This window comes from Trachypithecus francoisi, unplaced genomic scaffold, assembly GCF_009764315.1.
Source record: "Trachypithecus francoisi isolate TF-2019V2 unplaced genomic scaffold, Tfra_2.0 Lachesis_group3, whole genome shotgun sequence".
Taxonomy (NCBI): domain Eukaryota; kingdom Metazoa; phylum Chordata; class Mammalia; order Primates; family Cercopithecidae; genus Trachypithecus; species Trachypithecus francoisi.
The window spans coordinates 140,005,978-140,032,257 of record NW_022681468.1 but is presented as its reverse complement, the minus strand read 5'-3'; the positions used below and the strand labels follow the sequence as shown (position 1 = coordinate 140,032,257).

The following is a 26,280-nucleotide window of genomic DNA, read 5'->3' as shown; positions in this document are numbered from 1 at the left end:
TCTTTCACTCAGTAGACACTTATTCTCTGCCTACTCTGTGTCAGGCAGAATGCTATTAAGTTGGTGCAAAAGTAAAAGTGATTCCATAATTACTTTTGCACCAACCTACAATATGCTGAGGATACAGAGTTTAATAAGATATGTTTTCCCCAAATATAATGCAATCATATATATATGGTACAGGATAGGTTTATCTGTAGAATTGTCAGGATACTCTCACATTTTGTTGTTTTTACTTCTGGGTAATGTGCAGAGCAAAATGACTCATCTCATTAGGAATGTACAGCTCTCAAAAGTTCTTGTCAATATACAGGCTCTGTAGATGAAACAATGCTGGGTGGTAGAAAACCTTGGTAGGTTTTGGGAACCTGGTTGGGAATGGTGCTTTGAAGCTGTAACTCAGGAGCACTGGAACGTTTTTAAACTTGACCAGTTTTCTAAAACACTGAGATCTATTTCCTTATTCCATGTTAGGCACTTTCTAATTCTCTCTACTTACTGATCTTTGATAAGAATTAGATGTGCAATACTGGAAGGAAAAGGAAAAGATGGAGGTAGACAGCATAGAAAGTAAGAGTAATGATGTCTAAATTAGATCTAAGGACTCAAACGGACTTGGGAAATTTGGTTTACTGTAAAAAGTAACATCATCAGCAACATATGGAAAGAAGACTCTGGCAGTGGCATTGTGGAAGAGCTATGAGATGAGGAAGACTGGGAAATATAATTGAGAGTGATACTGAATATTGAAGAAGGAGGGTAATGGATTCTAATGATGGAGAAAGAATAGATTTTCAAGATGTGAAGAAAGTTGATGGTATTTTCTAATGGAGAATATGGTAAGTCCTCACTTAATATTGCTGATAGGTTCTTGGAAACTGTGACTTTAAGTGAAACAACATACAGCAGGTCTTCAAATAACATTGTTGAGTTCAAAGTCTTTTATTACAGTATAGGTGAGAAAAAACTTGATTTTGTTACATTTTGTTACACTTAAAGTCATAGTTTTCGAGAACCTATCCATGATGTTAAGTGAGAACTTACTGTCTATGGTGCAGTAAAGTATATTTTCCATAATCTCAGCATTCCTTCACAATAAACACTAACTGGATTTTAAATTTGCTTAATGTCCAGTGTTCAGTCCAGTTATGATGAACACAGGGGGAAAGAAGAAAAGTTAAGTATTGAGAAGTGGAATTGAGTTTGGAGAGGGCTTCATGGAGGAGAGCACACAAACAGCAGTGGAGATTTAAGAGCCTCTGTTGGTAACAGGGGACGAATTTCATTCCGATAATCCAGTTGGCTCAGTGTCAATCAGCATGTGCTAGGGCTTCCTCAGGGATATGATAGAGGTTTTATAGGAGCATTGAGAGTAGCAGCAGGGATTCATGGTTTTCATCCACCCATCCATCCACCTACCCATCCATCCCATATTTAAGAAACACTTCTGAGTACCAGCCACTGTGCTAGGTGCTATGGACACATGGACTATTAGGACCCATGTCACTGCCCTCAAGGAATCTGGGGTCTAGGGGAAGAGATGAACAAATAAACAGACTCTTATTTGACAGCAATAGGTGCAAGGAAGCATGAGGTACTCCAGGTGCACTGGGTGCTCTGGGTGTACACATATGGGGTGGGGATGGCTAATACCAGTTTTGGGAGGCTGGTGGCAGGGATATCATTGTCTCAGAATAACCTTTGATAGAACTGGCCCCCCAGCAAAGGTCTGTCGTTGAAGAGCTAATTGATTGGTGCCCCAGACACCGAGAGAGGGGAGAATAGAGCCAGCTACACTGAGCACAGAATGTGGGAAGGAGACATTTAAAAGGTCAAAAACTGAGGAGGAGGACTTTGATGAAGAAAAATGTTGAAACAGGATTTCATGTTGCTGGCTAAGGAGTATATGAAATAAAGCTCCTCAAGTTTCTCCCCCACAGATTATTCAGTCAACTCTACCTTGCCCTCTAAGCCTTTTATGGGAGAGGTCTCTTTGAAGGAGCTTTAAGACGAGAAAAAGAGAACAGCTAACATCTGGGTCACATAAACTTTAAAAAGAAATTAAGAGACGCCACTGAAAACCCATGTGCAGAGTTTTGAAAGTGTTATAATTTCCTGTTATGTCAAGATGCACCTCATTTGGGGAAATAGTCACCATTTAGAAATTCAATCCTTAAAAATTGTATTCATGCAATATAATAACTGATTACAGTAGAAAATCATTTAAAAGAACTACAATAATGTCACGGCTCACATACAGAAACCAGCCCATTGGCAAAGGAACCCTTCCATCTGCAAAGCTGAGAACCAGAAACTGCCCAAGAAATGATCAGTCCAAGACTTAAGAAACTGAAATTAACTTATTGAAGGCAAAATTGTTTTTGAAGCAGTATTACTGTATGTTGAATATTAATTTTTAAACCACTTCACTGAGTTCAAAAAGCACTGAGACCACTCTTGTTAGCTTGCTTCTGAACTCACTGTTATGGGTGTCACTGTTACACCCATAAAAGTGTGTTTTATTAATACTGTTTTTAAAAAAAGAATCAAGTTTTTCTGCTCAAAATCTCCTTTCAAATCTGCAAGTCTGTGCCTATAGACCCAAAATACCTTTCCCCTAGCCCCAGTGGTACCCTCATAATGTATACATAATCTGGGTGGGCTGGAGATAAAAGACTCAGGCAGTTGGTCCTGTGCCTTGTGTTTAACCACTCTAATTTTAAGCCCACAATTGAGATGGAATAACTCAATCGAGGGTACATTAATTATCCCATGTGATCAACAAGATCTCACTCTCCCCCTTACAAGACGCACACACACACAAAATGTGTGTCAGCTGCAAATACACTGAGTTCAATGACCTTTGGGTTTTTTTGTTGCAGGTGCTCAAATAGAAAAAGTAAGAGAATATTTAATAAGAGTAATAATTCACTCTTACCCAAGACTGACACACTGGATAAAATCCACCAGAAGGCAATATCATATACATCCACCCCCCTACCACCACCTTCCTGGGTACGTTGTTTCCAAGAATATAGTAACAAATTATAAATCTCTTGACCATAGGTCTACATGCCTCTAACCTGGAAGTACAAGGAAAGTGGGAATAGGTCCTTCCTAGCTGCCTGAAGGATCTGCTAGCCACCCCTCTGAATCAATACCCAAATTTGCTATCAAGATGCTACAGACCAGAACTACTACTTTATATACTTTTATTTTAAATGCTATATAGTTAATTATTGTAATATAAAACATATTCAAATTGTTTTCAATTGTTACTGTTTGGGTATTTACATGTATTATGCTTTTTTGATTCAACAAATGTTTATTTTTTAAAATTTTACTTTAAGTTCTGGGATACGTGTGCAGGTTTGTTACATAGGTAGACATGTGCCATGGTGATTTGCTGCAGCTATCAACTCGTTATCTAGCTTTTAAGCCCGCATGCATTAGATATTTGTCCTAATGCTCTCCCGCCCCTTGCCCCCCACCCACCGCCCCCGTCAACAGGCCCTAGTGTGTGATGTTCCCCTCCCTATGTTCATGTGTTCTCATTGTTCAACTCCCACTTACGAGTGAGAACATGTGGTGTTTGGTTTTCTGTTCCTATGTTAGTTTGCTGAGAATGATGGCTTCCAGCTTCATCCATGTCCCTCAAAGGACATGAACTCATTCTTTTTTACGGCTGCATAGTATTCCATGGTGTATATGTGCCATATTTTCTTTATCCAATCTATCATTGATGGGCATTTGGGTTGGTTCCAAGTTTTTGCTACTGTAAATAGTGCTGCAACAAACATACGTGTGCATGTGTCTTTAGGGTAGAATGACTTATAATATTTTGGGTAAATATCCAGTAATGGAATTGCTGGGTCAAATGGTATTTCTGGCTCTAGATCAAGAAAGATACACAAATTATATTTTAAAATTGAAAACAAACTAAACACCAAACAGAGAAATGGTATGTGAATTGTGAGATATGCATTGGATAGAATGTTATGTAGCCCCTAAAAATCATATGTATAAAGAAGTAAGAAATCATAATGATATGATGTAAAGTAAAAGCAGAAAGATAAAAATGTAAATACATAATTATAAGAAATCTTGGCATAGAAAAAAAGACAGAGAGGAAATATAAGAAAATAGTAACAATAATTACTCTGGATAGTGGAAGAATGAAAGTTATTTTCTTCCTTCCACTTTTTCTTGTTTTCTAAATTTCTCTTAATGAATATATGCTGCTTTTATAAAGGAAAAAAATATACACCAAAGAAAAAATGAAACAGAATTTTAAATCCTAATATCCAATGGGAGTCATCACTCAATTAAACTAGAAAAGTTGATTAAACAAGTTGTTCCTATTGAATGAGTATGTTTGTTCATGTAATTATGCAGCTTCTGGAAATACCAGACTTGGAAAGTGCAGAGACAATACTCTGCAGTAGTAAAAGAAAGCTCCTTCCTTTCCGCATAATACACACAGTTTCCAAAAATGAATAAGATTGATGGAAACAGGCCTACGAGAGCTTCAGAGATTTAAGCAAAGTTTATCAATGTGCAGGAAAGTATAAAGTAGAACGCTGCACAAAAAGCTTATAGTCAAGTACAATTTAAAATCTAAAAGTGTCAGGTAAATATCCTGACTAAATGAAGGGTAATTGCACTGAAGCAGCTGATCTCAGACTGTTCTAATGCAAAATGTTAAGTTTAGAAGACGTTGGAGAAGTAAAAACGTTAAGAAGTGATACGGACTCTATTTGTTAATAATGACACAAAGAAGGGGTGGTAGCACCCTGGAAGAATGAACAGAGAATCCTCGGCTTTTTAAAATATTTATTATGTGAAAAACTGTGCTTACCATTTTATTTTATTTTTTAATAATTTTAACTTTTGTTTTAGATTCAGGGGATACATGTGCAGGATTGTTACATGGGAAAATTGTGTGATGCTGAGGTTTAGGACACAAATGATCCTACCACTCAGGTAGTGAGCATAGTACTCGATAGGTAGTTTTCCAATCCCTGTCCTGCTCCCCTTCTCCCTTCTCCAGTAGTTCACAATGTTTATTGTCCCCATCTTTATATCCATGTGTACTCAATAACTAGCCCCCAGTTATAAGTGAGAACATGTGGTATTTGGTTTTCTGTTCCTGTGTTAATTTACTTAGGATAATACCCTCCAGCAGCATCCATGTTGCTGCAGAGAACATGATTTTGTTCTTCTTTATGGCTATGTAGTATTCCACGGTGTATATATACCACATTTTTTTCATCCAGTCCATTATTGATGGGCATTTAGGAAGATTCCATGTCTTTGCTATTTTTAGATTTAAAAACAAACAAACAAAACAAACACCCAGGATGGAGTGCAAATGGCATGATCTCGGCCCACTGCAACCTCCCCCTCCGGGTTCAAATGATTCTCCTGCCTCATCCTCCTGGGTAGCTGGGATTACCAGTGCCTGACACCATGCCCAGCTTATTTTTGTATTTTTGGTAGAGACGGGGTTTCACCATGTTGGTCAGGCTGGTCTCGAACTCTGACCTCAGGTTATCCACCTTCTCAGCCTCCCAGAGTTCTGGGATTACAGGCATGAGCCACCACACCTGGCCATTGAGTGTCCTTTAAAATCAGACATAAGATATAAGTATAAACAGACAGATATGGGTAAAGACAGGGCTTCAATTAGAGGCTCTCAAACGTGTCTGTACATTAGACTCATCTTGGAAACTTTAACACCAAGGCCTCATCTCCAAGACCATTGTTTAATTGCTCTGGGCTGTAAATGGGATGTGGGTATTTTTTAACTCCCCCAAGTGATTCTAATATGATGTCCAGTTTGAGAAGCATGGGATTAGGTGACCTCTGCAGGAACTTTCAGGATCCCTCTCACTTGCCCCTTACCTGTCCAGTTGCTCCCACGGTAGCCAGGAATAGTTAGCATGACTTGAGGAAACATCCTCTTATGAAACATTTAAGTATGTATTGGTACTCGCAGACTCGCCAACAGTATCTTGTAGCCTAGGGCTGAGAATGTGCACTTCTTGTGCAGCAGTCACGTTAACTTCCACAATAAGGAATCATGCCACCGCTACTTACTTTTAAAACAAAAGTCATCAAAAGTTTTTACCAAAAGCTAAAAGAACACCCATTTCTTAAGCACTTTCACATATTACAAGTTTGCAAAGGCAGAAGATTTGTCCTGATTTGAAAGGAATAGAGTAGGAAAACAAAAAACATGAAATTGTAAAGGAAGGTTAAAAGGGAAGGGTTTCACTTCCATAATTATATCGTGGCTGAGGTTTACATTATAAGTCACTTGGTGCTAAGAATGTTAATAAGTAATGCTCCAGGCACTGAAAGTGTGGATATATATGTGTATTTACATATGTATATTAACATACAGGTAAACTATATATATATTACATAATGATGTTTATATTTCTATGATTATATACAAATTATATATTTTATATTCTGTTACTATATTCTATGATTATATTATATTCAAACATAAAATAAATAGAGAAGACTTGATCAGACCACGAAGTCCACACTTGACACACTGCATCATGAATGGATAGAACTCTAATGTAGATTCTTACCTGCCATGAAACCCTGGACTAGTCATCCCTTCAGGGCCTTAATCTCCTCATCTTTAAAATTGGGGCACTATTACCCACACCTTAGGGTTTTATGAGACTTAAGTGTAGGAGCACTGGGGCCCACACATAGTAGTTGCTCAATAAACATGTTGAATCTGAATGTAGCCACCCACCTTCCTGGCTCCTGATCACAGAAGAAGGGGTACCTGAAGCCCGGAAGGAAAATCAACTGCCCAAAGTCACACAGTAATCACTTACAAAGACCCAGATTTCCTGACTGCTACTTTCATCCCACTTTCTTCCCTTTAGGGTCCTCCTCTCCAAAGCCGACTATGCCCTGCCTCCTTCCAGGACACGCCTATGGCTCCTGCCCTAGTTTGAAGACCTTAAGTCCAAGACCTTCTGCCGGGAACACACAAGCAAAGCCACGAGCACCTGGCAGTGCCCAACCCAATGTGACACCCACCCCAGTAATACCTGGACTCCCAAGGCCCTGATCCCCTCCAGCCATTTTACTTTATTCCCACAGATGCCAAGGATAGGGCCAAAACACTTTTTAAATATTTTCTCTTAATATTGCCATGGGCTTAATTACGCATTCACTACTATCTTATACCTGCTTCCCTGGAAGCAGATCCTGAGATGAGTACCCACATGCAAGTGGTTCGTTAAGAAAGTATTTCTAGGAGAAACTGGGAAGGGAGATGAGAAGCGACACAGGAAAGGGAAAGAAACCAAGCAAGAACATGATTGCAGGCAAGTCCTGTCCTCAGCCCAACCTCGAGGGGCACTCAGGAGTGCAAATTACACCTCAGAGTTGGTCCAACCTGAGGCAGGGGAGCTGCTGTTTCATGTGCCTGCCCCAATCGGTCACTGGGTCTAACATCCCAAGGGCCATGCCATGAAGAAAGTGGCAGGTGCAAGCTCTTAGAAGTAATGTACGTGGGTGCTTGGGGATGAGCACAGGAAGACAGGCAGATCTGGGCAGAACCCCAACAGTATCCTCCATAATCACCAACTCCACAGGACTCAACACTCCTTGTACTAGCTCAGATCTAAGCCCATTTGATTTCCCCAATATCTCAAAATCCAAAAAGTGAAAAGCCAGTCTCCATAGCCTGAGCACATTCTACAGAAACCACTATCCTATGCACTGGAATTGGCTAATGATGGGATTTAGCAAAATTTAACAGAACAAGCCCGTCTTGTAAGTTGCCCTCTCTGCAAGGACACTTGTTACAGCTTAGTTTGAAAATTCAACAGATACTGTGGTAGGCTCAAGGGACACAAACATCATCAAGAGAGAGGACCCCTACCCTAAAGGAGCTCAAGGTTGTGGGTAATCTCTCAAATGGACATTTTTGCCTGATTTTTCACTGAATCCTAAAAAATACTCCGTTCCATTCTCAATTCAACTTTACAGGATCAGCAACAATGCTTTTCAAAACATCACACCATATTGAGTTATAAAGACATACTATCTCACAAGGAATTAACAAAAAGCTAAATAAAACCACAAGAAAGTACACTAACACTATTTCAAATGATAATGATAACGATGGCCACCATGTGTGGGAGACATATAGTCATCAAATTTCTGAATATTTAAGTTACTGAATTAATCTCATGGCCTCCAAATAGAGGCCCCAACATCTATCACAATCCAGGTATTTTGACTGGTAATTTGAGAGACAATAAAAGATATGCTAGAGTTATTAGTTCAAATTCGCTATGTAAGTGTATTTACTTTTAACACACTTTATATGAGATGAGACTTCAAAGTAATGAGACTGATGATTAGATGTTCCTTGGGAAAGGAACGTATTAACATCAGATCTAATACCCAGTCAGAACTTTCAGACTTGAGAAAGTCAAGACATGCAGCAGTACTACCCAAAACCACACACACTCTGTCCTATAAAGAGCCTTTTAAAGAAGTAACAAGACTACATGGAGAATGCTAACAACACACAAGACCAAGGCCAAGCGTTTTACAGAACTCCTTTAACCTTCACAGCAACTCCATCCATGGGAGAGAACCCATTATAACCCCACCTTACAGAGGAGAAATCCAATGCTTACAGAGATTAAAAACTTTCCCAAGACCACGGAATTATTCAGAGTAGGACAAAACTCATACTTAAGTTTCTCAGTGCAAAATGCATACTTTTAACACCACACTGTGGTGGCAACGATTCAAAACCCGTCAACCTGGAATTGAACCATTGGGGTCCAGGCACCTTTATGGCTTATCCATGTCACACCAGGATCACACTTTCCAAGGCTCTGTCTCTAAAACTATGGTTTTAGATTAAGATCATTTTTCTTCACTGTCCTTTTTACATCATTTTCTGAAACAAGTCAAAAGAAAAACTGTAGGTATTTATTATGTAATTAGTAATCAATCAATATTTTAGTTATAGAGATTACTTCAATATCACCATGGATTGCCTAGGCTACCTAGCCCCTCTTGATATCTTTAGCATTTTCCCTCACATATGGCTAATTCATTTTATGATTTTCTCTTTAAAAACTACATTCTTCACAGTGTACAAATGATTCAAAATCACTGCCTGATGTGATTGACTGTCAGATTTAAGTACATCATTAAAATTTACTTTGCCACATGTTATCATTGGCAAAAATATAAGGAGGTGGACAGCAAAAAAGAGAGTAAGAAATTATGGAAAGAAGTTTTAAAATTACCTCTGCTAAGTTTTCTGGAGGTGTTTTTGCTGTCGTTTGTGTGTAAACGCATGTGTTTTTAAAGCATTTCTGATTCTAGTACTGTTCCCAAAAATACTTTTTCTTCATTGATGGATGAATATAAAAGCAATGAAAAATTTGTACTATGGTAGGTGGCCCATCTAAATTCCACTATCAAGTGAATACAAAATTCTTATCACTATCACTTGATACAGTAACATGTCAGAAGTCTCTCTACAATATTCCCCAGAAATTACCAAATTAAATAATTCACATACTCATGAAACATCTACCACATACAAAACCCCATATGCACCAATTCTAAATAGTATTGGATCTAGAAATCGAAAGTGACAAAGATGTGTCTGTGTTCCACAAAAGGTACTCCAAAAGAATCTGAAGTCAAAGTTGAGTGGGTAGCAGAAGCATTTGTTAAACATAAAAGAAAGCCATGAAGATAAAATGGAATCAAAGTTCAATTTTTAATAAAGGGCAAAAAGAATCATATATCTAATTAAAAGAGAATGTCACCAATTGTCAAGAGCTGTTTCAGGGTCCTAGAAGTTTTCAGAATAACCCAAAGAACGTATGTCTTACTTGCTGTCGATGAGCACTTCAGACTGCCGATTATTCACTTGATTATCACTCTTGTGGCGAAACTGAAAAATCAAAGTGTTTGTGAGAAAACACATAACAAGGTACTTTGTCAGCCCAAATAAGCACACTGGCAATACTCTGAGTTCATCCATTTAAACAGTGCTGTCACTGGTCTAAGATGACACTGTTTGGGCTTACTGTGAACCCAGCTCTACATGTTCTAAATCTAAATCAAAACCCTTCTCACTACATTACACTCTGGATGTCACCAATGAAACAACAAGGCTAGCCACGTACTCTTCCAATCTCCGCACATGTTTAGTTGCTTCTAAGAAGACAATATGCTCTCTACTATACCTTACAGTCCCAGAGAAAACCATGTATTAATTTTGATGTCTTCAACAAGGAATGGGGCTTCCATTTCTCTCCCATGTGTACTCAATGCTTTATTAGAACATCATTCTTTCTGTTTTATGGATTTCTTTAAAGTCAAGAAGTTATTTGTAACAACATGAATTTTTATTCTCCAGAAATTCTAATTGTTAACAGTGATCTTATGAAGTATTGAGCATTTAAAACAAAAATTAGAATCCAATACTGAAACACATTTGGTGCAGATTTGTGATTTATGTCCAAATGGCTGTATTTCTTATTGTATACTCCAGTAATGTAAGTATCTTATATAGCTTGAAAGAATCTATTAAGAGCTTTCTACTATGCTCATAAATTAGGAGTTATTCAGGTAAGTCTTTCTATGTGAAATGTCATGATCAGGTAGTAGCAGTAGGCTATAAGAGAAACAAAGGTAATATAGAGAAAATGGTAATACCATTAGTAATAGGCTATAATACAGTTATTTCAGCAAATTAGCCTACATGCACAGATGAATGGGGTAGTCTGTTCAGGAGACAGAAACTTTGATTTCATAGATTTTAATCATCAGAATGTTTTCTTTTTTTCTTAAATACAAAATGTTGTGTCAAAATCACAAAATATAAAATGCTTCAACCAGCTCTTTTCCTTTTTCTACAGCATTCCCAAATCCATTCCAATCTTTCTATTATGCTATGCCCAGTGCAAACTCAGAATGGCAGGTATAAGTTAATAGATATTACCAGTAAAAACAAGAAAGCAAAGTTATTTAGCATTTGTTAACATAAAAATAGTTTATAATATTGGTAAAGGAGTAAATTAAGTCACGTCGCCCATTGACATGAACGCTTCTTTCTACCAGTAGAACAATAGAAATGGAAACATTATTTGATCTGAGTGCATAATTTGGAGGGGTTGCTGAATATTATCTCCTCCACCATATCTACATGGCATTCTTCTCCACTCTGCCCTGTGCCATGAAAAGCTGGGCTCTGTGGTCGTTGCCCTCTGACTTCTGGTAAGATTTGGCCAACAGACTGTACTGGCAGAAGATTTGAGGGTCAGAGAAGAGTGAAATGAGGGAATTTATCCCCTGGCTTTCTTCTAGCTGGGTTAGCAATGGCTGCTTCCACAGATAGCCGCAGCTGCTACAAACAGGCCTCAACTACATCTCCATGTCTGGTCACTGCTTCCTTCCTTTGCCTCTTTAGGTCTAGTAGTATTGCCACCCATGTTGTTGTCATAGCTGCTTTTCCTTGCCCACACCATTTGTAAATGATCCCTTCATTATTAAACTCTCCAATCCACCCAATTTCAGGGTGACTTCTGTGTTTTGCCAAGACCCTGACTGGTGAAGGTATCCAGTTAATGAACTGGCACATAACATCACAAAAGTGAAGGCACATTCAAGCATTAACTGCAATGGAATCAAAAGGAGACTTTTTGTTTAGTCACGTAAACCTCCTAAATTGACCAGCTCAGCATCACAGAAAAAGACCAGTCAGCCCATCCCCCAAAAGCTGAGCAGTTCACTCTCTGGGAGATGCAACCACTTCTACTTCTGCTCACGTTTTACCAAAAGGACTTGATATTGGAGTAGATGGAGCCTGGAAGGATTAGAAATGGTAGTTTAAAGCCCAGCCTGACTCTAATTGACAATTTCTCCTCTAGAAATAAATATGAAGTCTTAGAGGGGAACTTCCACAGGAAAGAAAGTGAGTAGAGGGCTACATTCATTGTGTACTACCTGTGAGCCAGGTTCTATACCTGATGCTTTACCCATATCATCTCATTCTGTCTTCCCAACAGTGCTGGTGTCATTGGTCATGTTATACAGAAAAGGAAAGGTTTGAGAAGTTAAGTCATTTGCCTCATGTCAAACTGTCATACATGGTTAGGTAAGGTGGTAGGGTAGTAAGGTGTCGTTCTCCAAAGCCAATATACTTTCTACTGTACCATTTATTCCTCTATGAAGTGTGACTATAATGAAGCCCTTTAAGGCCAATATGTAGGAACTCATACATCTAAATGAGTACCATTTCCCTGAAAAATCAGATAACATGGAAAAACCACACATTTACTCCAAAGATGCCATTGCTCAAGTGATTGTTGAAATTTCCTCTCTTAGAGTTATCTCTGGAGCTCATAGCCCGTTCTTCAGAATGTCCTCTATCCTTTGAGAATTGAGCTCTATGTCCTTTGAAAAGACATAATGAGATGTCTTATGTTTTGAAATAAAAGAAAGCCACTCTTAGAAAGCATGTCTGGTTGATAAGGTTTTTGATTAGGCTGAGAAGTAGCATTTGTTTCCAAAGCTGTGAAGCCATTAAGTCATGAGACTACCTTGTACACTGACCTTCAAAAGACAATTCTATAAGAAGAGCTCCCAAAGTACCTTGAACAATGGCAACCTCACAGGAATCAGTAAACTCCAGGAACATCCCAAGCTAACCACTTTAATGTGATATTACTCATCAGTGTGGATGGATCCTATGTGTTTGTTAAAAATCCGGGGCCAGACACAGTGGCTCACACCTGTAATCTCAGGACTTTGGGATCCCAAGGCAGGCAGATCACAAGGTCAGATTGAGACCATCTTGGCTAACATGGTGAAACCCCATCTCTACTAAAATACAAAAAATTAGCCAGATGCAGTAGTGCGTGCCTATAGTCCCAGCTACTCAGGAGGCTGAGGCAGAAGAATCACTTCAACCTAGGAGGCAGAGATTGCTGTGAGCCAAGACCGCACCACTGCACTCCAGTTTGGGTGACAGAGCGAGACTCCATCTCAAAAAAAAAAAAAAAATTAAAAACTTTCAAAAAAAAAATCCAACATAGTGAAACCCCATCTCTGCTAAAACACAAAAAATTAGTCAGGCATGGCAGCATATGCCTGTAGTCCCAGCTACTCAGGAGGCTGAAGCAGGAGAATTGCTTGAACCTGCAAGGCGGAAGATGCAGTGAGCCGAGATCATGCCACTGCACTCCAGCCTGGGTAACAGAGTGAAACTCCGTTTCAAAAAGAAAAAAGAAGAAAAAAAAAAAAAACTAACCTCAAAGGTTATAGTCAAAATGTGAACCATGAAATAGGCTAGAAATTTCATTAAGAAATGAAGAGTGTATCCTGTGTATTCTTTAAAAAATGATATATGAAGACAAGTACATTATTTGTGTGTATGTGTGCTATTTTAAAATGACTTGCATCAAATTGTTGATTTATCAAAAAATTATACGTAAGATAACTATAAGGAAACATCACATAAACCAACTTGATAAGTACAAATCTTCCCATATGTCTTTACCATACTCAACTACTCTTAGCAGGAGTGGGTTCCCACTTTCTCCATAATGTCTTCCCTAATTCTCTTTCACACATCCCACCTCTGTTATCAATCTAGCTACTGTAGGTCATCTTCCTTCCTCAAAGAACCAAAGCACTTTGGTTCTTTTAAATTATGAATTTCACACCATTGTTATCTCACATTATTGTTATTCATGTACATGACCCATCTCCCTCTATTGAATGTTAAGCTTTTTTTAACTTCAGTTTCTGTGTCTCTTTCATTTTTGCATTATCCATATAGCTTAGCACAGAGGAGTGTGGTGAGTAAGTGCCAGTGTTCTGAAGCCAGATTGCTTGAGATAGACTATTACAGACTAAAACAACCATGAAAAAGTATGTCTATTAAGCCAATAATAAAGATAAAATGGAATCACAAAAAAAAATACTCAGTTAATCTAAAAGTAGGCAGAGAAAAATAGAACAAAGAGCCAACGGGGTATATAGAAAGCAACAGCAAGATGATAGATGACCTAACCATAATGATAATTACATTAAACATAAATGGGTTAAATATTCCAATTGAAAGGTAGGGATTTTCAGATTTTATTAAAAATTATTACCCTACTATATATGCTGTCTAAAAGAAAACCATTTTAAAGATACAGATAGGTTAAAAATAGGCAACAGGAAATATAGGTGTGAGCTCAGAGGAGTGACTTGGGCTAGGAATATAAACCTGTAATTCATTGGCTTAGACAGTTATTGAGGGGGCACATGTAATCACTCAGGATGAAAATATAATTTGTCTGGATTTAGAATGTTTGGTTTTCCCAAGACTGTGTTTTGTCTTTGACTGAGAATGACTTCCTTTGGGTTATGCAGACTTTAAAATTCTCTATTGCCTTATACCTGACTTATTTACATTAGTTTCCTGACTTTTGAAGCTACAGTTGACCCTCAAACAACATAAATTTGAACTGCACAGGTCCACTTATACACAGATTTTTTTTCTCTAAAGGCTACATTGAGTGTGCCTGCTCTCCTGCTTCCCCTTCCTCTGCTTCTGCAACCCCTGAGACAGTAAAACCAATCACTCCTCTTCCTCTTCCTCCTCAGCCTACTAAACATGAAGATGACAAGAATGAAAACCTTTATGATGATCCACTTCCACTTAATGAATAGCATATATATTTTCTCTTCCTTATAATTTTCTTAATAACATTTTCTTTTCTCTAGTTTATTGTAAGAATACAGTACATAATAAATATACAAAATATGTGTTAATCAACTGTTTATGTTATTGGTAAGACTTCTGGCCAACAATAGGCTATTAGTAAAGATTTTGAGGGAGTCAAAAGTTATACATGAATTTTTGACTGCACAGGGAATTGGTGTCCCTAACCCCCACATCATTCAAGGGTCAACTATATTTGATTTTGTAACTCCTAATGTAATGACAAGCATGTATGAGAATACCTAATATTTACCAACTCTCACAACTTAAACAAAGACATGTGATAAAGAATAAGTAACACTTCACTGAGTGAATGCAGGTTGATTTCTAATTCTGCTCTTCCACAAATTGGTCATATTATTAGCAAATCACTAGCTCTTTCTAGGCTTTTCTATAGTTTTCTCATCTATAAAAGAAGAAAGTGAATCTAGTTATTGAAACCCTCTTGCTTTTAAACAGGCTCTGGTTCTATGGCACCTGTATTAATCATCAAACAAATAGCAAAATAGTTTTATATGATATTGACCAAAATAACTTCATTCAAAATTTCAAATGTATCTTCATTATCTATTTCTGAGAAGCCATAACTGAAATTGAGACCTCAAGAATGCTCAAGAGCAAATACTCACATAGTCATCTGTGGCATCTTTGACAGCTGTCATAGTTATCACCAAGACCAAAGGCACAATGGTGGTAAACCAGGTCAAGGAGGAGATTTCTGGTATTAGCTGAAACAAACATTCCAAATAGTTTAGGGCTTTTAAAGTTAGAAAATGTATCTTTCTAATTGTGTCATTTAATTTTATAAGACTTAGCAGAAAGTAATGGGGTTATATTGACTTATTTTTACAAATGAAGACTGACTTTCAATAATTTAAGTGTTTGTATTTGGTTATAAGACACATAGAGTAGAAGTATTATTGAACTTGTTTTCAAACTACCCAACCAAAAACTGAAATTTTTACAGCAAGGGAAGAAGCTTCTTGAAATCTTTCACAGATGATCACTTTCTTCCAACATGTTAAATTTCACCCATCTTTTTCAGCTTTTCATCTCAACTTTTAACAATTTTACTAACTACTCTTTTTACCAATTCCCAAAGAGAGATTATTTGAACATCTGCCTTGCACCAGACACTGTGCCAGGTACTTTCCATTTATTATGTCATTTAATCCTCGGAAAAGTTCATTGAGTTAGACTCTTACTAGCATTGTTTTTGTATAATCCCAGAAGGTTTGTATTCCACATAAACAGTACCCAACATAAACAGTACACAACACAGAATACTACATTATGAATGGTGACCAGGAGTCAGGAAATGTTGCAGACCCGGGTATCATGTCCCCATTTTATAAATGAAGAATCTAAGAGATCATGCAACTGGGCCAAGACCACATACTGTTAAAATTTGAAACTAGGTCTCTTGGACTCCAACGCCTATTCCCTTGTGCCTATACATCCAAAGCCACCCACATAAGAGAGACACAGTGACATAAATCTCTTAGACAAGTGGTTTCAAATGGGATTCATTTTGGAGCTGCTTCAGGGCCATCAGACAGGAAAGGATGGGGTAGAGATGGTCAGTGGCTAAAGATCAGGCCCCATCAAAACAACTCTAAACCGATTTTATACAGTAGCTTCTACATAAGATTTTTTTTAAAAAAACTCAAAAGCCTCTGATGTAGCAGTAAAAACATTGAGCTTGGTGTCAGAAAAGCTAAATTCTAGTCCTAGTTCATCATCAACTCATGGTGAAAGCCTTACCACCTAATCTCTCTGGGTCTAAGTTCTTCATCAATAAAGAAAGGAGAGGTTAGACTGAACCATCCCAAAGTTCCCTTCTGTATATAAAATTCTATGAAGAAGAGCCTTTGGCCACAAATGAGAAAGCCATTAGAGAAATGAATTCAAAATTCTGGAATAGTGTGAAGTGTTACTTGAAGAAACCAAAAACGATTTCATGGGGAGAGGTGGGAGGAGAAATCTTGGACTCTAAGCTTTCTTCAATAAATAGTAAGGTGTTTATTCATTGTTGGCTTTTGTTTTCCTGATCAGCACCCAGTTCTTCTCAAATATACTCCTATTTCTTAGGGAAACATCATATCCCCTCACTTTCTGTTCACATAATTTTAGGAAACTGATTCCACCATGGATCCAGGGTTTGGCATATGATCTTGGTTAAGCCCATTACTGAATCAAACTCTTGAGCCACAGTAACAGGTTTAGGAATGAAGATATAGCTCCATTCAGAACTAATCCCAAGACTTTTGCTGGAGCAACAGAAAAAGTAATTCCCTCATTCATTCTCTCTCTCTCTCTCTCTCCCCCCTTCCCCCTCCCCTCTCTGCTCTCTTTCTCTCTCTGACTTGAGTTGGAACTAGGAAGCTGTCAGGGCCACCAAGGAGAGAGGGCCTACCTAAGGAAGATCAATGTGTTAAAAAAAAAAAAAAAACAGAGAAGAGAAGCCACATCCTGATGAAACTGTGTCCATGAATCCAATAATACTTGAAATGAGATACCCATGAATATATTCATCTTTTGCTTAAACTAAGATTTCAATCATTTAAAACATAAAGATTCTTAAATAGATAATCAATTAAAGAGAAAACAGTACTCAAATATATTAATCTAATCCATCTTCTTACTTCTTAGCCATTCTCGACCTACCAGTTTGATCTGGTTAAAGTACGTTAACATAAATACTAGGTAAATAACTGGCTAACATGAACTATTTATGTGTGTGTACAGTATGTATGTGTATAGTATGTATGTAGTTTCCTTGATTTATATTTTTTCCTTCCCAAAATATCCATAAAAGCTGAAATTTCATTTAAGGGCAAATTTTAGTCAAACGAGAGAAAAAGCAAAGGTTATTAACTACCAATTAACTAACCATTCAAAACTGTAAAAGTAGTCACCCTACAGTGAAATAACATATAGCATCATCACTTACTTTACATATATTAAAAATATGTCACTGTTCTTAAATGAAAATTAAATGTGCAAAGTTAAGCTCCGCAACTTACTCAGTCTTAGTCAGCTAACACTCTTTGCCTCAACTCTGGCAATCCCCACACTGTAGATGTGAGAGGGAGATAAAGAAAGGAGGGAGGCTATGAACAGTAATTATTAGGCTCTGGTTTGGTTCAAATAAAGTGCAAGGCTGTGTTTTAAAGTGACCTCAGTGTTTAAAATGATGAATGTACTACTTTTTAACCATTCCTACCTCTCCCACGTTTGTGAAGAAAAACAGCAACAACAAGATTAAAAATCTGATAAAGGATGATTTTACCTAATCACGAACATTCAGCTAAGTAAATTGACTTACTTTTTAAAAGTATGAGAATACTTTAAACAAACAGATAATAAAGACATACAACCTAAATATTACCTGTAAAATCAGAAGGCAAAGAAAATAGGCATTTGCCACTCTTTGGAACTGTTCAAATAAATTAATTGGCAAGAAGGTGAGAATACTATATTTCGATGTGTGGATACGATTATCCTGAAAAAGAAATAGCATCATGTTAGTTTGGGGCAAGGCATTGCTCATTATCAGAAACAGCTCTAAAACCTACAAGCCTGAGCCAGAATAAGAAAGATAAGCCAGTTATCCAGGAAATTTCAACTCTGTGTGACTCAAAGCCTTCATTTTCCCCAAGATGATACGCTCCTGATACTAGGTGAAATTACTGGTCCATGCCATAAACTCACCTGTGACAAAATATGTATCAAATGCAAAAGTCTACCCCTGAGATTTTTGAGTCAGGCACTCAACTATTTGGCAGTCATTGCTTGAGTACCTACTGTATGCAGGTACTGAGTTCCTTCTTGTTGGGGCTTGCAAGGCAGGAGGGAACTTCAGAAATCATCTGGTCCACCTCCCCAAAGCATGACCCCTTTAGATACCTCTGACAAGGGGCTCCTAGGTCTTTCTTAGAAGGTCTCCTGTGATGGGAAACTGACTGCCTCACAAGGCAGCCTGTCCCCATTTCAGAATGGGAACTGCTGGAATGGTCCTTAATATGAGAAATCCAAATCTGCCTCCCTGTAACTTCTTTTTTTAATTTTAATAACTATTTTTTTTCTACTTTTATTTTAGGTTCAGGGGCATGTGTGCAGGATTGTCACACGAGAGAACTATTTGTCACTGAGGTTTGGTGTATGAATGATCCTGTCACCAGGTAAAGAGCATGTTAGAGTGGGTAGAGGGCTAGACATGAACAGGAGGGGAGCTCCTGGGAAAGGAAACCTCTGGGAAGGCTCACACCTGAGGGACCACCCAAAATTTGCATATTAATGCCATCTCTAATGCTTGTGGGGGTTGGGAGCACTTAATCATATGTGGGTAGGAGAGAGAGGAGGTAGCCATACAGAAAGAAACATCACGAAATGCCTCTTAAGACACCCCAATAATCATTCATTCTGCAGTTAAAATGTCAGAATGTCATTAGCAACATGCTAAAAAGAAGGGCAAAGAGGGCCAGGCACAATGGCTCACGCCTGTAATCCCAGCATTTTGGGAGGCAGAGGTGGGTGGATCACCTGAGGTCAGGAGTTCGAGACCAGCCTGGCCAACATGATGAAACCCCCTCTCTACTACAAATACAAAAATTAGCCAGACATGGTGGTGTATGCCTGTAGTCCTAGCTACTTAGGAGGCTGAGGCAGGAGAATCACTTGAACCCAGGAGGCAGAGGTCATAGTGAGCCGGGATTGCACCACTGCACTCCAGCATGGGTGATGAAGCAAGACTCCTCCAAAAAAAAAAAAAAAAAAAAAGGAAAAGACGGGCAAAGGGGACATTACCAAGAGAAACCTGGCACCACAAGTACAGATTAGGATAGATAAGGAAATTCCAAAGAGATATGCGGGCCTAACAGGTATAGATTTGACCACTATACAACCTTTCTAGGATGGTAGCAATGAGCAGGGCCACCATCAGACAGGATTTGTATTGATCACCAGCCCACACATGCACATTAACCAACAGTAAGGGAGGGTCCCACAAGCCTAGGCAAGGAGTTAAGGCAGGAGCGGGAAAAACGAGGCAAAAAAGAAAGGTGGAGACTTGAGACAGGGGCAGTAATTTGCAGAAAAAGTCCAACATGATAAAGCTCCCTGTGCAGAACCTTTGGAACTGTTTTCGCACAGGATCATCCCACTCCTCCTTTGGGGTGTACCCATTTTTTCCTACAATAAGCTCTTTACACTATATTTCTCTTCAATAAAATTTTTCACTATCTTCCTACTGTCTCTTGGTTGAAATCTTTCTTCCAAGTTAGACAAGAGCTGGGACATCCACTCTCCCTGGTAACAAGCATTAGTACCCAGTAGGTAGTTTTTCAACCATTACCCCCACCCTTCCACTCTCCTCACTCTAGTAATCCCCAGTGTCTATTGCTGCTGTATATGTCCATGAGTACCCATTGTTTAACCCCACTCCTAAGTGAGAACTTGCAGTCTTTGGTTTTGTGATTCTGTGTTAATTCACTTCAGATAATGGCCTCCAGCCACACCCATGCTGCTGCAAAGGACATGTTTCATTCTTTTTTTATGCCTGTGTAGTATTGCATGGTGTATAGGTACCACATTTTCTTTATCCAGTCCACCACTGATGGGCATCTAGGTTGACTCCATGTCTTTGCTATTGTAAATAGTGCTGTAATGAACATACAAGTGCATGTGTCTTTATGGTAGAACGATTTATTTTCCATTGGGTGTATACCCAGTAATTGGATTGCTGGGTCAAATATTAGTTCTGTTGTAGGTTCTTTGAGGAATCGCCACACTGTTTTCCATAATGGCTGAACTTATTTACACTCCTATCAACAGTGTATTCCTTTTTCTCTGCAACCTCACCAACATCTGTTATTTTATTTTATTTATTTTTTACTTTTTAATAATGGCCATTCTGACTGGTGTGAGATAGTATCTCATTGTGGTTTTGATTTGTATTTCTTTAATGATTAGTGATATTTAGCATTTTTTCATATATTTTTTGGCCACATGTATGTCTTCTTTTGAGAAGTGTCTTCTTGCCACATAGCAAATTCCACCCCTGGGGTCACCTAGACCAAGTCTAAGGCCTTTCTATGTTGATAACCTTCAAATACTTGAAAACCACTCATAGGACTCCCATAAATACTTATTCTGACTTGGACATTCCCAAACCTTTCAACCATTCTCCATGATTTATTTTACAGGCATTTCTTCCCAGTCAGGCTCTTCTGGATCCATCCCAGCTTCTCTGCATCTCTCTTAAAACATGATGCCCAGAACCAAACACAACTGCAGAGCTGGCTCAACAAGTCTATGTATAGTAAGGACTTTGATGTTCTGTGTTCTGAACTATTATATTGACATGTCCAAAGATTTCATTGGCATTCTGGCAATTGTGTCTCACTATGTCTTCATATTAAGTTTTAATCAACAAAAATTCCTAGATCTTTGCTACATAAATCACTATTAAATCATGTTTCCCTTCCTATACATTTATAGTTGGTTTTTAAAATATTTCTGTATAACATCTTTCATATTTCCTATTACACCATCCTAATGAAAAAAAAATTAATCTTGAGTGTACTATCTAAAGCATTAGATATTCCTCCCAGCTTTGTGTTATCAGAAAATTTCAAACACATGCCTTTTATATATTCTTCTAAAGCTGTAGACAAATATACATTAAAAAAAAGGCTAAATGTACCAAAAAAATTTTTTAATTAAACCAATAAAGCTATGGCAAACTACTAGAGATCTCTCTACAAATTAATGTTAATACTTTTTTCAGGTATTATATAAAACATATTAAATATGTTTTATTTAACCATTTGTAAAGTCATATAACTAATTCTTTGAGGCTTACTTCTACCCTATCCACAAAAGTAACATGAGAAATTTGGGGCGACAAATATTACTGAAATTCAGAATCAACATGCCCAGAATAATATTTTTTGAATTAGGTTAGTTTGGGGTAACTTGTTTTAGATGAATCTACCCTGGCTCCTAGCCATCATTCCTATCTGTTTTTTTAAAATCCGGTCATCTGTTTGCTAAATGACCATTTTTACATTTGATATGGTTTGGCTGTGTCCCTAGCCAAATCTCATCTTGAATTATAGTTCCCATAATCCACACATGTCATAGGAGGGACCCGATGGGAGGTAACTGAATCATTAGGGTGGTTACCCCGATGCTGCTATTCTCACGATAGTGAGTGAGTTCTCACGAGATCTGATGGTTTTATAAGGGGCTTTCCCCTCTTTCACTCAGCACTTCTCCTTGCTGCCTCCATGTGAAGAATGACGTGTTTTCTTCCCCTTCCATCATGACTCTAAGATTCCTTAGGCCTCCCCAGTCATGCTGAACTGTGAATCAATTAAACCTTTTTTCTTTATAAGTTACCCAGTCACAGGTATGTCTTTATTAGCAGCATGAAAACAGACTAATACAACATTTGTCAGGAATCAAGGTGTCCAGTTTTGTGCTACAAGTTGTAGGAAAATAAGAAGAGATGTCAAGAGAAGAGTTTCCAGCTTAGTTGGTCTGATGCACACTAATGTACTGAAAACTGTTCTGAAAGCTAATAATGATGGTATTGTAGTATGTTAACTACTTAAAAAGTTAACACACTGCAAAATAGGGTGTGGGTACTGTCAATCATAAGTTTCTCTAAAGAAAGGACTTGGAGAAAAGAATGGGGAAGATTAAAGCTAAGGAGAAAATACAGTTAGATAAGGAGCTCATATTCCTAATTCTGTGTTATATTTTCCTTCTAACTTAAAACTAAAATAGAGGTTAGCCTAGCGTCTTGCCAAAAGGACATATACAATGTCTATAACCATCAAAACCACAGTAGGAATTATAAAGAAACTCTCCTACAAAACTGAGTTCCATATAGGTAAAGAGTTAATTCTGTGGGATAAAGTAATAATGCTAAACAGAAATTATGACAATATTCTCCTATTTGCTTAGCTTGACATATAGCAAGGATTGTTTTTGTTCTGTTGTAACTTAATCACAGATGATGCAAACCCTCACAGCTTTGAATGGGAACAAGGAACAAGGGCTCCCCCTCCTGGAAAATCTCTGGGCCAGTCTACTTTTCTTTGTTTTTCAACCAAAAGCAAAACACACTTCCATTTCCACTGCCCTGTCCAAGCATATGAGTACTGTATTGGTAAGACCTTAAATCAGGCACATTAATATTTAGTCATTTCATAGGCTATGGGCCTACAGTCCAATCTGAGTCCAATTCATTTCATAATAAGGCACAGAAAGATCTTCACCACTATCCTTTCAGAAGTACTTTCCCACCATGAATGACTAGAAACATCCCAATCCAGAAGAAAAGGAGGAGACTCCATGGAGCCTCTTTGGTGCCGATAAAAGCCAAACTAGAGGCCATGGCATTAGCTTGTTAGTGAGGAGGAAGGTTCATAGATTCCACAATGAAGTAGGCTTGGGCTCACAGTCACAGGTGATGCCAGACGAGGGCCTGATCCCACATAGTGGGAAAATGCCTCCCCATAAATGAACGTGAGGAAGCACCTGTTCCCTGTGGAAAATGTGCTTCCAAGAGGGAGAAGGGCAAAGATGAGCTGAGGCCCATTATTCCTCCAAGATTGACCCATCTAGTCAATGATTTCATCTCACACGTGGCAGAGTGGGTAATGGAGTTGGGAGAGAAGTGTCACACCAGTAGAGAACCCTCCACCTGGAAGGCAACGTCATTGCTTCTCTAAAATATTTTAATGCAAAGGCCCTTAGGTGGGCAAAAGGTGGTACACTTGGGGATCTAGAAGAGGGCCTACAAGGCTGGACTGCACAGGTCAGCACAAACAGGCTAGATGGAGTAGTTCCTCAGAATACATACTAAGGATTTTAGTCCTTATTATCAAGACCAAGAGAGTCTTTATTATAAAGACTAATAAAGGCCAAAATCATAAGTGAAGGGGGAATTACTGAAACGTCTTAAGCAAAGAAGTAACTTGTTGAGATTTTTATTTTAAAATATCACCCTAGCTAGGTGGAGAACAAATCAGTGGTGACACAAGAACAGATATGAAAAGAGCGATGAGGAAGTCTTTGAATTAGTCCAGGTGAGAGATGATGCACAGCTTGGAACAGGGTGGTGGCAGAAGGAACGATCATGAATAGTAATAATAACTGACATTTATCGATTTCTTACTATGTGTGCTGTTCTAAGAGTTTTACATTTTATAGCTTATCTTATCCTCACATCATCCTTATGAAATAGGTACTATTATTTCCATTCTGTAGAATAGAAATCCAAGGTTCACAGAGATTGAGTAACTTACACAAGGTGACACAGCTTGTAAGTGGTGGTAGAGCCAGGATTTGGATCTAGTAATAGACATTCTACTCCAGAGCCCACGCTCTTCACCTCTGTGCTGCCCCAATTCATGGCAAAGCAGTTATCTCTTCTGCTTTCAGAGTAATCTGTCCTTGCTCTCTCTTGCAGTCTGCATTTCAAGCCTGCTGCCACTTTCTTACCAAAGGAAATTCAGTATATTTACCTTTTCCTCTCTAGTCAAACCCTTCAGGCACAGCCCTTGTTCTATTGCCTGATGTAGGCTTACAGCTTCCTTGGATTCTCTTTCAGTTCCCCTCAAGAGTGATTCTCTTGGCCCCTAACAAAGCTCAATGCAGACAAATAGTATGCATAACCACTCCCTTACTTTAGCTTTCAACCCAAGCACAATGGCCAAAGTCCTTTGTATTTCCAACATTTACTACTTGGTGGGGGGCAGGGGCGGGAGCAAAGGTGGGGAATAAAGTAAAGAAAATGAAGTAAAAATGACAAATTTTTGAGAGATGGGCTACCAAATAAAATATTAATAAAATGGGAAGTATTATTTTTTCTAGAGATCCTCATTATACATACAAAGTAAGTGTATTGCTTAAGTAAACAAAGCAAATAGAAAATAACAAACTGCTATATTAACAAACATTTGGAGCATTTGGGAGATTGCCTCAATTTTCCACTGGCAAAATGGAACTAATAACGTTTCTCATATATTTATAGAACTATCATGGAAATGAGAGCATAGACGTAAAAGCATTTCTGCTAAATTGAAAGAATTATGCAAATATAGCATTTTTGTGAGCGACCCCCAAATAATTCAACTGTATCAATAAATGCAATGTACTAGTCAGGATAACCGGCTATGCTACAGTAATAACACCAAAATCTTCATGGCTTAACCCAGTAAGAGTTTATTTCTTGCTCATGCTACTTGCCCAACATGAGTCTGCTCATCAGATACTCGTAATGGACCACCCACCATCTTCAATGCTTCAAGGTATATTACCAGAGGAAAAAGAAGCTCTGAAGAGTCCCACTCTCATATGTAATGCTTCAACCCAAATGCTCACAATTTATTGGTCAAAAGAGTCACCATATGTCCAAAAGACAGAAAGCTAGAAACATTAATGGATGTCACTAATGGCTATTGCAACCAGTAATGGACGCTAACCTAGTATCTTGAGAGTAAGAGACGCATCTACTACCAAATATACCAAAAACCAATCTCAGCACTTTAAATTCAGTCCTGTTAATGACATATGTAACATTCATTTGACTATTTCCTCTCCCCATCAGCTAAACAATGTGCCAAGTTCCTTAGTCTCGTGAACTGGATAGATTCATCTCCCATCCATAATTCCAGGGTCAAATTAGCTTAAGGCAAGTACACGGCCCACTCTCCTAATTACAATTTTGAATTCAGACACTGGCACATAAACTACGTCAATTCTGAAATTTGCTGATAATATAAGCTTTCTCTTTTCTATTGCATTCCAATCTGGAAACAAGTAGCCCTACAGATTACTAACAGCAACTTGGGGCTATGAGTGGGGAGGCTGCCAAGAACAAACTCTGCACTAAAAATTCAGGGCCAAGAAATGCAGAGAAAGAAACTAGACCAAACCTCTCCAGAGACTAGCCCATCTCTGGACTTTTCAGTTATATGATCTGTTCATTCAACTCAAACTAAGTCAATTTGAGTTGGTTTTTCTTTTACTCTCAACCAACCAAACACCAGGTAAGAGCATTCATAATATATGCAAGATCAGTTTGCTTTTTAAATAATAGCTGACTTGTATCTCTATGTTTGTCTTAAAGAATGCATCCCAGAAGGCTTAAACCCGAATGAGCTCAGTAGTTGTCCAGGGACACTGCCTACGTCTATGAGTCCCACAAGCCCCAGGAGCTTTTGCAATGAGTACCACAGTTTCCTCACTATCAAATCATCATCCCACATCTGATGAGACATTTGTACATCATGACAACTATAAAAAGTAACTTTCCAGAGCTTGAAGGGGAAAACATCTAGCTTTTCTTGCCACAAAAGGAGGCAGATACAGTATTTTTATGGTACGATCCAGATTCCGGAGACAGAAATAATCCTGACTAATAAGGGAGAGATTATCTCTAAGCCATAAAATAAAAAACAAAAAGT

General features: G+C 38.2%; 1 protein-coding gene across 4 annotated transcripts in view; it reads right to left on the bottom strand.

Moving 5' to 3' along the window:
- Window positions 1-26,280, bottom strand: part of ATP8B4 (ATPase phospholipid transporting 8B4 (putative)) — a 270,644-nt gene that overhangs the window by 184,905 nt on the left and 59,459 nt on the right. For all 4 annotated transcript variants that reach the window (XM_033190153.1, XM_033190150.1, XM_033190152.1 and 1 more), the window contains 3 exons: window positions 18,189-18,302; window positions 15,427-15,525; window positions 9,909-9,970 (listed from right to left, as the gene is read on the bottom strand). In XM_033190153.1, the coding sequence (XP_033046044.1) occupies window positions 9,909-9,970; window positions 15,427-15,525; window positions 18,189-18,302 (275 nt within the window). The remainder of the gene's footprint in view (window positions 1-9,908; window positions 9,971-15,426; window positions 15,526-18,188; window positions 18,303-26,280) is intronic.